Raw genomic sequence first — 14337 nt, 5'->3', positions numbered from 1 at the left:
CAGGGGATCTGTTTTCTCACCAAGGGATTGGGAAACCTTGGACCAGCTTCTCGGTTTCTCTCTCGACTCCTGCCCAAAGGTCTTTGGTTCTTGATTTTTTTAAAAAAACAAAAGTAAAAACACACCAACACAGAAGGAAAAAATGTTGGTGGTTAAAATTTCAAACCTTATGGGGCATAGAAAATGAAAGGAGAGTGCTCCCTGTAGACAGCCACCATTACCCTTTCTTATGTCCTTCTGGACCTTGCTACATTGACAGTCACTTGTCAATCACATATATGCGCATAATTGGCATGCTTTTCAAATTGCAATAGTAGCGAATACTTGCATAAAATTTGACATACTATAGAAACGTGGTGTAGAGAGATCTCCTTTAAATACTGGGTGTGGTACATAAACCAGGGACACCCCTCCAGGCCCATTAGTGGTTTTTAACCATGGGCGGTTTTGCCCCTGGGGCATATTTGGCAGTGTCGGGAGACTTTTTTTTTGTTGCCGTTGTCACAGCCTGGGAAGAGGTTGCTATTAGCATCTCGTGGGCAGAAGCCAACCGTGCTGCCCAACTTCCTGCAAGGCACAGGACAGCCCCCACCGCAAAGATTGACCCAGCCCCAAGTGTTTGCAGTTTGTAGGTTGAGGAGCCCTGGTCTAGACACAGACACAGATATAGGGAAATGCATAAGCTTTCTATGGAAACACGACAACAATCTACAGAAAATCTTGCAGCTTACTGATTTTACTTAATAGTTACTGTGCATAAATAATCCCCTTCTTTTCTTTTGAGATGGAGTTTCACTCTTGTTGCCCAGGCTGGAGTGCAGTGGCACGATCTCGGCTAACTGTAACCCCTACCTCCCAGGTTCAGGTGATTCACTGGCCTCAGCCTCTTGAGTAGCTGGGACTACAGGCGTCCACTGCCACACCTGGCTAATTTTTTGTGTTTTTAGTAGAGACGGTGTTTCCCCATGTTGACCAGGCTGGTTTTGAACTCCTGGCCTCAAGCAATCCACCCTTCTTGGCCTCTCGTAGTGCTAGGATTATAGGTGTGAGCCACCGTACACAGCCTCCCCTTCCTCTTTTTTTTTTTTTTTGAGACGGAGTTTTGCTCTTGTTACCCAGGCTGGAGTGCAATGGCGCGATCTCGGCTCACCGCAACCTCCGCCTCCTGGGTTCAGGCAATTCGCCTGCCTCAGCCTCCTGAGTAGCTGGGATTACAGGCACGCGCCACCATGCCCAGCTGATTTTTTGTAGTTTTAGTAGAGACGGGGTTTCACCATGTTGACCAGGATGGTCTTGATCTCTTGACCCCATGATCCACCCGCCTCGGCCTCTCAAAGTGCTGGGATTACAGGCGTGAGCCACCACGCCCGGCCCCTTCCTCTTTTTAATGGTTGCAAAATATTGAATTATGTGACTGAGCCCAACCTGTTTTTACCTAGACCCTCATCGATGGGTATTTGGGTGGATTTGAATTTTGGTGTGTGCTAGAATCATGGGTTGTACTGGGCATGGTGGCTCATGCCTTGTAATCCTAGCACTTTGGGAGGCCAAGGTGGGTGGATCACTTGAGGTCAGGAGTTGGAGACCAGCCTGGCCAACATGGTGAAACCGTGTCTCTACTAAAAATACAAAAATTAGCTGGGCATGGTGGCGCGTACCTGTAGTCCCAGCTACTCAGGAGGCTGAGGCAGGAGAATCACTTCAACCTGGGAGGCGGAGGTTGTAGTGAGCCAAGATCAGGCCATGGCACTCTGGCTTGTGCGACAGAGCAAGACTCAGTCTCAAAGAAAAGAGAAAAAAGAAAAAAAAGAAAAAGAAACAGGGTTGTGGCCGGGCGCGGTGGCTCACACCTGTAATCCCAGCACTTTGGGAGGCCGAGGCGGGTGGATCATGACGTCAAGAGATCGAGACCATCCTGGCAAACGTAGTGAAACCCCGTCTCTACTAAAATATAAAAATGAGCTGGGCGTGGTGGCGCGTGTCTGTAGTCCCAGCTACTCGGGAGGCTGAGGCAGGAGAATCGCTTGAACCCAGGAGGCGGAGGTTGCAGTGAGCCGAGATTGCACCACTGCACGCCAGCCTGGCGACAGAGCAAGACCCTGTCTCAAAAAAAAAAAAAAAAGAAAAGAAAAAGAAAAAAAAGGAAAGCAATAAAGACACAGGGTTGCTTCCTTGGGCCGGTTTCTTGATTTACAGCCCAAAAGGGTGTGATTGTAATTAAAGGGGTCCCTTCCTTTCTCAATCCTCTCTCTGTTCCTCACTTAAACATTTATAGAAACTGTTTCCCAGACCCAGTTGTAGTATTTCATTTATTTAAATTATTTATTTCAGTTTCAAGAGAGATTTAATACGGCCCCACTCCAAAAATACTTAAACATGCAATAAAAGTTTCCCTAATACTTGCCGTGCTCACATTTCTTCCACCTCTAATCACTTTTACTCCTTTTTTGGGTCCATATTCTTTTGGGGCTTCTTCGTGAAAATACAAGCAGATACAAACACATATTTTCATTTTTGCTTCAGTTTTCCATAATAGAGAGCATTTTCTCTAAGTGGTTGAAACTTTGGCTGCTTCATCGGAGTGACACCAAGAATCCTAAAAGATAGCAATGCGTGGGCCTCACTCCGGCCCAGTTAGGTCAGAATCTCTGGGTTAGGACCTGCCTTTGTTAGTTATGAAAGCTCCCAAGGGGAATCTTGGGTTGGGGATCTCTGCTAAATCAACAGATTTTCTGCCTTTCTGTTTTTCATATAATGTGTCTTGAGAGGTCTTTTTTTTTTTTTTTTTTTTTTTTTTTTTTTTTTTTTTAGTGTTTTTTTTTTTTTTTTTTTTTTTTTTTTTTGAGACAAGTCTCGCTCTGTCACCCAGGCTGGAGTAATGAGATCACGGCTCACTGCAGCCTCAACCTCCCGGGCTTGAGCAATCCTCCCACCTCAGCCTCCCAAGAAACTGGGACTATAAGCACATGCCACCACGCCTGGCTGATTTTTTCTCTTTTTTGTAGAGGCAGAAGTCTCCCTGTGTTGCCCAGGCTGGTATCAAACTCCTGGGCTCAAGCGATCCTCCTGCCTTGGCCTCCCGAAGTGCTGACACTGCAGGCGGGAGCCGCTGTGCCCGGTCTGGGAGGGTTTTTGGATTCAGTTCGCAAAGAGCATCCTTATTTTTTTGGTAGCTTGTGGATTTAGGAAAGTGTCTTTAACCCTTTCCAGGGGCTGGTATTTCTAATCCTTTGTATGACAAACCATGTATACATATCATCGTGCACACCTGTAGGTATATCCACAGGCTCAGCGTGGCGACTGCCCTTCTAAGGCCATTTCTGTTTTCTTCCCGTAACCCACATGCTTACGCATCACCTGATTTTCTTTGAGGATGTTGGTTCTTTTCTCATTGATTTCTTAGAGCTCTTTGTTAGGAGATGAACCCTTGTACTGGTATCATTTGATTTCTTTCTGGAAATGTCTCCAGACTGCATACTGGGCAGCCCTGGGATCGTACCCTGCCTTGAGTGACTCTGGGTACCTCACCAGACCTCTCTGAGCCTTGATGAGGCTCCTGCCTGCTTCATGGACTTGTCAGAGGTTTATCACGAGGTAACATGTGGTCAACCCTTTACCCAGGAGCTGGGGCGAAGAGCTTGACGAAATCAGAGGGAACCCTAGCCCTCTGTTCAGCCCATGCCAGACCGTGTTCTGGGTCCCAGGGCCTCTAGGCAGGACCTCGGTGTGGCTAAGCCCACCATCTCAGGCTGTGTGACAGCTACTTGCCCCTGGCAGTGATTTAAATTTAAATTAGCTTAAATTAAATGCAGTTAAAAATTCAGTTCCCTAGTCACTGTGTCCCCATTTAGATGTTCCAAAGCCACACACGGGTCTTGGCCACTGTATGGGACTTGCAGGACATCTCCATGTACTATAGAACGTTCTGGTGCTCAGTGCGCGTCTAGAGAGGCAGGCAGGCCTCCAGGGGTGAATGAGTGAGGTTATTCATGGAGACTGTATTAAGTCCTGGAGGTGAGAGAAAAGGGGGTGACAGGAGGTCAGGAATGGGCTCTGCGGGCAGGGACCTGAGAGATGCTATCCGAGTGATGGAAGGAAAACATCTGGGAGCTCAGGTGAAGATGCCCCAGTGTGGGGATGAGCTTGTCCTGGGATGCTGGAGGGATTCCAGGGGCACAGGGGTCCCAGCTGAAGTTGAGAGGTGGGTGGCCAAGGACACGGGGGCCACAGAGGGTTCTGAGCACTGCTGTCCTGCTTGTGTCTTAGAGAACCCATCACGCCATCAGCTGCTTTTTGTAGAGACCTAGGGTGGAGGCAGGGAGTCCAGTGAGGAGGCTGCTGTGGTCCTAAAGGCTTAACAGGGCTTGTACCAGGGTGGTGGCTGTGGAGGTAGAGAGAAGTAGAGAGGCTGGTGGCTTTTTTTTTTTTTGGCAACAGCTTTATTGAGATATAATTTATGCCCCATACAATTCGCCCATTTGAAATATACAATTCAGTGGGTTTAGTGTATTCACAGAGTAGTGCAACCATCATTGCTCTTAATTTAATTTTCTTTTTTTGAGACAGGGTCTCACTCTGTCACCCAGGCTGGAGTGCAGTGGCGCGATACAACTCTCAATTTTAGAATATGTGTTTTGCTGTGGTTGAGATGGAGTCTTGCTCTGTTGCTCAGACTGGAGTGCAGTGACGCAATCTTGGCTCGCTGCAGCCTCCGTCTCCTGGGCTCAAGCAATTCTCCTGCCTCAGCCTCCCAAGTAGCTGGTATTACAGGTGCACACCACCACTCCTGGCTAATTTTTTTGTATTTTTGGTAAAGACGGGATTTCACCATGTTGGCCAGGCTGGTTGTGAACTCCTGCCTTGGCCTCCCAAAGTGCAATTTTAGAATGTCTTTGCCTCTGTCCTTGAAAAACCCTGTACCCAGTAAGCTGTCACTACACATTCCCCGCCTTACCCTTCAGTCCTTGGCAATCACTAATCCCCTCTCTGACTCTAGAGATTTGCCTCTTCTGGACATTTCATATCAATGGAATCAGACAGGATGTTGCCTTGTGACTGTCTTCTTTCACTTAGCGTGATGCTTTCAAGAATCAACCATATCATAACATGGATCAGGACTTTACTCCTTTTTTATGCCTGAATAATATTCCATTGTTTGGGTAGACCACAGTTTCTCTCTTCCATTCATATATTGATGGGCATTTGAGTTGCTTTTGCTTTTGAATCTGAAGAATAATGCTGCTGTGGACATTCATGTACAAGTTTTTGTGCAAACATATGTTTTCATTTCTTTGAATATATACCAAGGATTGGGATTACCAGGTCATATGATAACTAGTTTTCACTTTTGAGGAACTGCTAGACGGTGTTGCGGAGTGGCTGCACCATTTAGCATTCCCACCAGCAGTGCACGAGAGTTCTAGTTTCTCTGGATCCTTACCAACAGTTGTTACTGTCTGTGTTTTTTATGATAGCCATCCTAGTAGGTTGGACCTGAAGCTACTCATTGTGGTTTTGATTTCCATTTCCCTGGTGGTGAAGGGTGTTGAGCATCTTTTTATGTGCTCGTTGGCCATTTGAATACCTTCTTTGGAATGCTGCCTATTCAGATTCTTTGTCCATTTTTAATTGGGTTGTCTTTCTTACTGAGTTGTCATGTTCTTTATATATTCTGGATACAAGTGCTTTATCGGACGTATGAGTTGTGGAAGCTTTCTCTCATTTTGCGGGTTTTCTTTTCCTTTTCTTTTTTTTCCTCTCTCTCTTTATTTTTTTGAGACAGAGTGTCATTCTGTTGCCTGGGCTGGTGTGCGGTGGTGTGATCTTGGCTCACTGCAACCTCCATCTCCTGGGTTCAAATGATTCTCTTGCCTCAGCCTCCCGAGTTGCTGGGAAAACAGGCACATGCCACCTTGCCCAGCTTATTTTTGTATTTTTAGTAGAGAAAGCGTTTCCCCATGTTGCCCAGTCTGGCCTTGAACTCCTGACATCAAGTGATCCACCCTCCTTGGCCTCCCAAAGTGGTGAGATTACAGGCGTGAGCCACTGTGCCCAGCCTCTTTTCCCTTTCTTAATGGTACCCTTTAAAGCACAAAAGTTTTAAATTTTGAAGACGTCTATTTTATCTGTTGTTCTTTTGTTGTTTAGGCCTTTGGTATCATGTTTAAGAAACCGCTGCCTAATTCTAGGTCTTAAAGACTTACACCTATGTTTTCTTCTAAGAGTTTTCTAGCTTTAGCTCTTACATTTAGGTCTTTGATCTATTTCAAGTTGATTTTTGTATAGGTTGTCAGATTTGCAGCATGTCTTGCAGGTAGAGTCTCAGCTTTGCTGATGGGGTGGAGAGAAGGGGGGAAGAATGGAGGGCAACCGGAGGGTCTTGGCCTCCCCATCTGAGGGATGGGTGGGCAAGGTGGGAGGAGCAGCTGTGGAGATAATGGAATTAAGAGGCATGTTTTGAACACGTGGATCTGAGACGAGCGTGAGCTTCCAAGATGTTGAGTGAGCAGTGGGATCTCCGCGCCCAGGGTTCCAACACTGAGAAGCAGAATTGGCAGGCATCTGGGTGTAGATGGGATTTATTTAAAGCCATGGGGGGCGTGAAGAGAGATCCCAGAGGGAATGATGTAGCAAAAGGAGAAAAGGCTCTGCGGCTGCCCTGGGACATGCGGGGACACTGATCCAAAACAGCTGGTGGGGAGGTAGGAGGAGAACCAGAGGGTCCTTGAAGGCATCCAGAAAAGAGGCCGTGAGGGAAGGGACCAGAAACCCAGCCTTGCTCTTCCTGGTGCTGTGTTCTTAAGCAGGTCCCTCCCCTCTCACGGCCTTCCTTTCCTTGTTCACGCAGGGAGAGTGTGAAGCACATAAAATATGCATCCTGAAGTCCTGGCCTGTGAATGTTTCCCCTATATATAACTAAATGGAAAAAAACAGCAGGATTTCCATGTACTGAAGGTGCTGTGCTGTTCACGCACCGTTTCTCTGTGTGCATGCGTGTTTGGGTGCATAAAGTGATGATTAAAATAAGGTCACCAAGAATGACCACTGGCAGTAATGAGGCCGGCCAACATTTATGGAGGGGTCCCCAGGTGCCAGGAACGGAGGCGGCTAGGGTGAGCCAAGCCAGGTGCCCAGGATTTGTGCACGTCTGCCCCCTGGTGGCGATACTGCATCATGTACTTTCTGTAGGCTGTTCCTTAACCCCTCGAAGCTGGGTGCTGTTATCATAGTTCATTTCCCAGATAATTGTGACTCAGAGAGGTTAAGGCACTCACCTGAGGTCACACAGTTATTAAATGGCTGAGGCTGGGTCACTGGAACCCAGAGCTACCACCCTACATGTTACCTCTTGATCATTAAGGTAGGGGGATTTCTGGGGGGTTAATTTTCTTTTTTGCTCTTTTTGTTACAGAATGGACTCTTGGTGTCCTATGTTTTTTTCCTGTACGTGAGAAGGTTCCCAGTAAAGTCCTTTTCTTGTGCTCTGTGCCTCAGGTGCTGCCACGGGACCTGGAGAAGGGGGATGCCCCCCAGGAGAAGGAGCGGCTGCTCCAGCAGATGTCCCCTGTGGCCTTAGTCCCCCGGAGAAGCCACAGCTTCTCCAAGGACAGGAGGAGCGGACCCTTTGTGGTGAGTGATACTGCATGGCTGGAGAGGAATGCCCAGGGGGTGCTGGCTGGTGGAGCATCTGGATGGCCCAGGGCCCTCAGGGGGTCGAGTGTAGCAGGCTGCTGTCCAGGAATCTGGTGTCAGCTGACTAGCTGTGTTGTGGTTCTTGATGTGGAGGGTGTTTGGTGGCTCTGCTGGGGAAACCCTCCTTCGTCTTGGGTTTCCAGCCCAGCATGGAATAGTAACCCCACTGCCTCGCATGGAGTGGTTAGAGGAACATACGCTGGTGTTGGAAAGTCCTGGGTTCGAATCCCAGCACTGTCTCCCTTCAACTGCTTTGAGATTTCGGGCAGTTTATTTAATTTTGTTGCACTTCAGTTTCTTTACCTGGAAAGCAGGATCCTGATTCCTGTTTCTCTAGCTCTGTTGCGAGGGTGGAATAAAGTATGTGTGGGGCCCAACACGTCATAACACACTCAGGAACTGATGGTCATGGGATCACAGGAGGCAGCAGAAAGCTGGTGCCAGAGCAACATTGCCTGGGTTCAAGTCCTGGATCTGCATACGTTTCGTGTGTGGCCTTTGGCTGGCCTCTGGCTTCACTTTCTTCGTCTGTAGAATGGGGATAATAATCGTATCTACTTTACAGTGTGTGGTTGAGAGAACTCATGAAGTGCTCGTAATTATTACTGCTGCTGTTACGGGCACGACTCTCCGTATTTCCAAGTCTCCCTCTGGCCCTTACTTATCTCTGTGTCTTCGTGCTTCCTCCTCCCCATCCTGTTTCCTTACTTGCGAAAGGAGGCGAGTACTCACTGAGCAGGCCCCAGGGGCAGCTGCCCCCTCCAGAGCCTCGGTGTGCCCACGTGGGTTCCAGGGCCTTGCCGCTTCCAATGAGTTTCTTTTCGGACTTTAGTTCCATGCTGTTTGGAGTTTTGCACTTGCCCGTGAAGCCCCTTCCCGGCCCACATTCCATACAGGGGCACTGAAGACAGGTGGCTCCTAAGAAGCGACACTTCTGCTCACAAGAGCCTCTTTGGTTGCTCAGCTCTGCGAGTTTCAGGGAGAGCTGGGCCTGGTCTCACGTGTTGGAGACATACGATTCTGCATTGAAGCTCCATTGAGAGTCCATCCATCCCTTCCGGTTTTATGGCCACGGGCAAGAAACTTTGCTTCCCTGAACCTCAGTTTCTGTTTCTGTAAAATGGGGGTAAAGAAGATACCCTGGTGGGGTTTGTGCTGGGAGTGATGCAGAACAGCCACAGCGTGAGCCTGACCATGGGCCGGGGGGGGGGTGGGTGGCCGGCTGGGAGGAACTCAGCTCCCAGCGAGGTGTTTACTGAGCAGCCGGGGAAGTTTCCTTGAGGATCCAGATCCCAGCCCCAGATTCACACACATTGGAGACCTGCCTGGATTTTCTGATAAACGTTCCCTTCCACTACTTTCTTTCTCAGCCATTTCTCTAGTTCCTCTCAGATGGCTCTGACTCAGCTTATCTGATTGTACTTGAACTTTTCTGTGTGTGTGCGAAGACAAAGGTGATGGGGAGAGAAACATTTAAAACCTGTCTTTTTAGAGTCTCTGCTTGCTGGCATCCTCCTTGGTTGCCCAGCTCCTCCTCTGTCACTCCCTGTCATCGAAGAGCTTTTGTCCTTGGAGTCCTCGGGTAGCTTGCCTTGGCTCTTTCCTTCTGGCCTCTGAGGCCCCTGCCCCACTCCTGCCTGCTTGATTTTCTCACTTCCAGAGGTAGGTGGGTGGAGGGACTCAGCGTGAACCCGAGAGTATTGGGGCCTCAGACCTCATTTCCTGCTTTCGGGACTCATGCCTGCAATTCTGGGGAGCGGCCACAAGGAGGAGGTGGTGTTCAGCACCTATCCTGGTGGCTTCAACAGCTCAGCCCAGAGGGACCCTTTAGTATTGGGCTCTAGAGGCTGAAAGAAGCCGAAAGGGCTTTAAGTTCTAACTCTGCCCCTGTGTGACCTTGGACGAGTGACTTCATGGATGTCACTGAATATAAGTTTTATCTTCTGTAAGATAAGGATGGTCCTGTGTGACCTCAAGAGTGTTTTTGTGAGTAGTGAATGAGATAACCCAGAACATAGTAAATTCTCAATGTCTCAGCTGCAAGGGTAGCTTTTCCTTCTTTCTCCCTCTTCCCTTCCTCCTTTCCTGATCCTTTCCTTTCTTCTACTTCCCCTTCCCTTTCTCCTCCTCCTCCTTCCCTTCCTTTCCTCTCCCTTTTTTCCCACCTGTCCAGTTCTCTCTTTATAAAAGGGGAAAGTGAGGCCTGGAGAGAGGACCTGACTTCGCCGGGGTGACCCACAGTGGAGGGCTGGGGTCCTGAGCCCCTGCCGGCTGCCGCTGTTCCTCTGGAAATCGGTCATACATTCCTTTCGTGTCTCATGAGGTGTTTGAAAGGGGTCCACTGATCAGTGTGTCTGCTCTGGTTCTCGTCACTGCTTTGGTGAATGACTTTGTGCTGTTACTTGCCAGTGTAAGTTCATGTTCATCTTCACTTTTGGAGGCTCTCAGGCCTTGTCAGTTCCTACTTCAGCCTCATATTAGAGACCATCAATCCTATTTTGCAGAGCAGGAAAGTGAGGCTCAGAGGGATTCAGCCCCTTGCCCAAGGCCAAACAGTTAGCAGCGGGGGGAGCTGGAATGGAAACGGGGCCTGTCTCGCTCCAGCCTTGGCCCTGGGCCCTTCCCACCATGGACCTGTGCTTTTGTTGCATGGCCAGCCCCTGCCAGCCCGTCTCTCCTCTGGGCCTGCAGCACTCTCCGCATTAGCTGCATGAGGAAACAAGACACCCTGAGCCCTGGGACTCCTCCTGGGGCTGAGAATGTGATATTTGCTCAGCCCGGAGTTGGCCATCAGCTGCTCTGTTGCTGCTGTCTTCCAGAGGGTGCCTGGGACCTGCCAGGCCAATGCCCTGCTGATTTGCATAGCCCTACCACAGTTGCTGAGTGACAGACCCTGCCACTTGCTAGAGGCCTTGAGTCAAGTGAGTTTATCACTCAGTAAAGTGGTAACTTTTATAAAGAGAACAATGATGGCAATAGTAATGCCTCTTACTTACTATGCTTACATGTAGTATAGATACTATTATTATTCCCACTTCACAGATGGGCAAACTGAGGCTCAGAGCCATTAAGTATCTCTGCCACGTTCTGGGTCTGCAGTCCATGCTCTTAAGTATCTGCTGAACTTTCCACTCCTCTTATGTGGTAGCCCAAACGGGATGATGCTTACAAAGCTCTTTGCACAGTGCCTGATACCAAGAAACAGCTTAATAAATCGTTGCAGCTTTTTTTTTTTTTTGAGACAGAGTTTCACTCTTGTTACCCAGGCTGGAGTGCAATGGCGTGATCTTGGCTCACCGCAACCTCCGCCTCCTGGGTTCAGGCAATTCTCCTGCCTCAGCCTCCTGAGTAGCTGGGATTACAGGCACGCGCCACCATGCCCAGCTGATTTTTTGTAGTTTTAGTAGAGACGGGGTTTCACCGTGTTGACCAGGATGGTCTCGATCTCTTGACCTCGTGATCCACCCGCCTCGGCCTCCCGAAGTGCTGGGATTACAGGCTTGAGCCACCGCGCCCGGCCTCGTTGCAGCTTTTTAAACTGTTACTATTATTTTGAGGACAGAGCCCAAACGAGATGATGCTTACAAAACACATAGCACCGTGCCTGACACCGAGAAATGGTTTAATAAATCATAGCAGCTATTGTTATTATTACTAGTGGAGATGGGGTGTCGCTGTGCCGCCCAGGCTGCAGTGCAGTGGCATGATCTCGATGCACTGGAGCCTCCGCCTCCCAGGTTCAGGCGATTCTCCTGCCCGAGCCTCCTGAGTAGCTGGGACTACAGGCATGCACCACCACACCAGGCTAATTTTTGTATTTTTAGTAGAGATAGGGTTTTGCCGTGTTGGCCAGGCTGGTCTCAAACACCTGACCTCAAGTGATCCACCAGCCTTGGCCTCCAAAAATGCTGAGATGACAGGCGCAAGCCACTGCGCCTGCCCTATTATTTTATTGCTACTTACTGCCAGGTTTTTTTTTTTTCTTCCTATGCTCTCCTGAAGAGCTGATGGGGAAGACAAGCATCCCTAGTCTTAGAAGTTTTTCTGTAGTTGAGGAAATAGGCCTGGTGCAGGGAAGTGTGTTGTCTGTGGTCCTGTGGCCTCCAGAGGCAGGCCTGGGGCTGGAGTTCGGACTTCATGACTCCTTGGCCAGTGCTCCCTGTTTTTCCCTGTCACCCTTGTTCGTCTCAGGGTTCCCCTGGGGACCCCAAGTTCACATGGCGATTCCGAGTCCCGTGTCAGGCCTCCTCCCTCCCTCTTTTCCCCAGGAAGAGAGCTTTGGTCTGCATTCTTGCAGGGGCCGTAAAACACAGTGACTCGGTTGTGGGCCGTGACCTTGAGTCACAGTCTACTTTGGAGGCCCCTCTTGTGACGATGACGGCATAGATTGACCAGCTGTGAGGCCTCCCTGCAGTGGGTGGCGGGGAGGGCCTCTGGTAGTTTTCTCCCAACCCCCGAAATCTATCGTTCAGCATGTGTTGGCTCGTTTCATCTTGATTTATTTCTTTTTGGCCCTACTATGCACTACGTCCTGCATGAAGGGACCTGCAGATTTTCCCCATTAGCCTCCTGGAATTCACAGCCCGGGAGTTTGAAGATGATCTGGGAGGGTCCAGTTAGGTGCAGGAAGTAGGGGTGGGACTGAGAGCTCACACAGGCAAGGGGGGGTGCTTGGGGGACATTGAAGAGACCAGTTGGGCTGGGGTGGAGTGTTTAGGGATTTGGGTCCTTTTATTGACAAATATTTGTCTGCATGTGCTAAGTGCTAAGCTGGCCAGTGGGCTACAGTTATGATTAAGCATAGACAATGAAGAAGGTAGGTAAATAGGCCAGGCACAGTGGCTCACATGTGTAATCCCAGCACCTGGGGAGGCCAAGGCTGGCAGATTGCCTGAGCACAGGAGTTCGAGTCCAGCCTTGGCAACATGGTGAAACCCTGTCTCTACTGAAATGCCCCCCCCAAAAAAAAAAAATTAATCGGGAGTGGTGGTGTGCACCTGTCATCCCAGCTACTCAGGAGGCTGAGGCAGGAGAATCACTTGAACCCGGAAGATGGAGGTTGCAGTGAGCCGAGATCGTACCACCGCACTCCAGACTGGGTAACAGAGTCAGACTCCATCTCAAAAAAAGGAGGGTAGGTAAATAATTGCAGTGGGTTCCAATAGCTACCTTTTCCCCCCTTAACAGAAGTTTACTTTCTCACAGTTACAGAGGCTAGAATTCCAAGATGAAGGTGCTATCAGGTTGGCTTCTGATGAGGCTCCTCTCTGTGGCTTACAGCTTGGTCCTTCCTTTGTCTTCTCACGGCCTCTCCTGTGTGTGCAAGGTGGGAGGTGGCGGATAGGTACCTCTTCTTCCTCTCCGTTTGCCAGTTTATTATAAAAGATAAGATGTAGAAGCAGAGATGCACAGGACGAGGTTTGTGGGAGGGAACGCGGAGCTTCCATGCTCTCCCTGGGTGCGCCGCCCTCCAGGAACCTCCCCTGTTCAGGGACCTGGAAGCTCCCTAATAGCTACTGTTTATTGAACATTTACTGTATGCCAGGAATTGTGTCATGTGCTTTAATTGAATTTAAATTTGTTTAAAGTCTCCCTGGAGGAAGGAGGGGGTGTCTCCACTTGGGGAGGGCTAGCAGAGAAGCAGGCGTTCGAGACCAGGGAGTTTGGGTTCTAAATACTGAAGGTTGAGCAGGTATTTGCCAGCTAACCGTGATCTAGGGAAGAGCGGTTTGCCCCTGACTGAGGGAACAGCATGGGCAAAGGTTTCGAAGCGTGGAATTGTGCTGCATACAGTGGATGTCGTCTGGGGTCCTTTCAACCTTACTTCCATGTGACCTTCCTGGACACCCTCAGTGTTTGGTTTAATGCCGAGCTCAGACTTCCCCATATCTCTCCCTCGTGAGACCGTGGCCCTTCGCTTCCGGTGCTGTGCCATCATCGTGCCAGCATCTTTGTAGGCAGGATCTGCCAGGGCAAAGGCTGGGAGGTTTGAGAGCATTTGGACCCGATGACTCTGTTATTGAAACTGGTAACAGGAGGGGAGAAGTACTTGGATTGTGCTGATAGCTGTGGTAATCCTTGTGAGTGTAACTAACTTGAAATAAGCAGGAACTTCTGATGGGGCCCCCCCGCGAGAACATATCCTGCATGCTGGTTAGAGAGTCCCTCTGGATTTTAGTTAGTCGACAGGAAGTCCAAATGGGAAGGAAACAATCAAAATGAAAGACCACACAAGGACTGCTGACAGTAACTCATCAAAGGTTGTGACTAGCAAAACAAGCCGTGGGTGGGGCGCCTTGGCGCATGCCCATCATGCAGTGACTCAGGAGGCCAAGATAGGAGGATTGCTTCAGGCCAGGAGTTCCAGACCAGCCTCAGCAACATAGTGAGACCCCTGTCTCTAAAACAATAAATAAATGAAAAATTAAAAATTAGCCAGCCGGGCGTGGTGGCTCACGCCCATAATCCCAGCACTTTGGGAGGCCGAGGCGGGTGGATCATCTGAGGTCAGGAGTTCAAGAGCAGCCTGACCAACATGGAGAAACCCTGTGTCTACTAAAAATGCAAAATCAGCTGGGTGTGGTGGTGCATTGCCTGTAATCTCAGCTATGCGGGAGGCTGAGACAGGACAATCACTTGAACCCA

General features: G+C 49.4%; 1 protein-coding gene across 3 annotated transcripts in view; it reads left to right on the top strand.

Moving 5' to 3' along the window:
* The window catches only part of KIAA1671 (KIAA1671 ortholog), a 247635-nt gene that overhangs the window by 95420 nt on the left and 137878 nt on the right, over window positions 1–14337 (top strand). For all 3 annotated transcript variants that reach the window (XM_017498147.2, XM_017498148.2, XM_037727688.1), the window contains one exon: window positions 7495–7629. In XM_017498147.2, coding sequence (XP_017353636.1) covers window positions 7495–7629 — 135 coding nt within the window. The remainder of the gene's footprint in view (window positions 1–7494; window positions 7630–14337) is intronic.

Source organism: Cebus imitator, unplaced genomic scaffold, assembly GCF_001604975.1.
Source record: "Cebus imitator isolate Cc_AM_T3 unplaced genomic scaffold, Cebus_imitator-1.0 Scaffold237, whole genome shotgun sequence".
Lineage (NCBI taxonomy): Eukaryota > Metazoa > Chordata > Mammalia > Primates > Cebidae > Cebus > Cebus imitator.
Note: the sequence above shows the minus strand (reverse complement) of the source record. Positions and strands in the feature narration are given on the sequence as shown.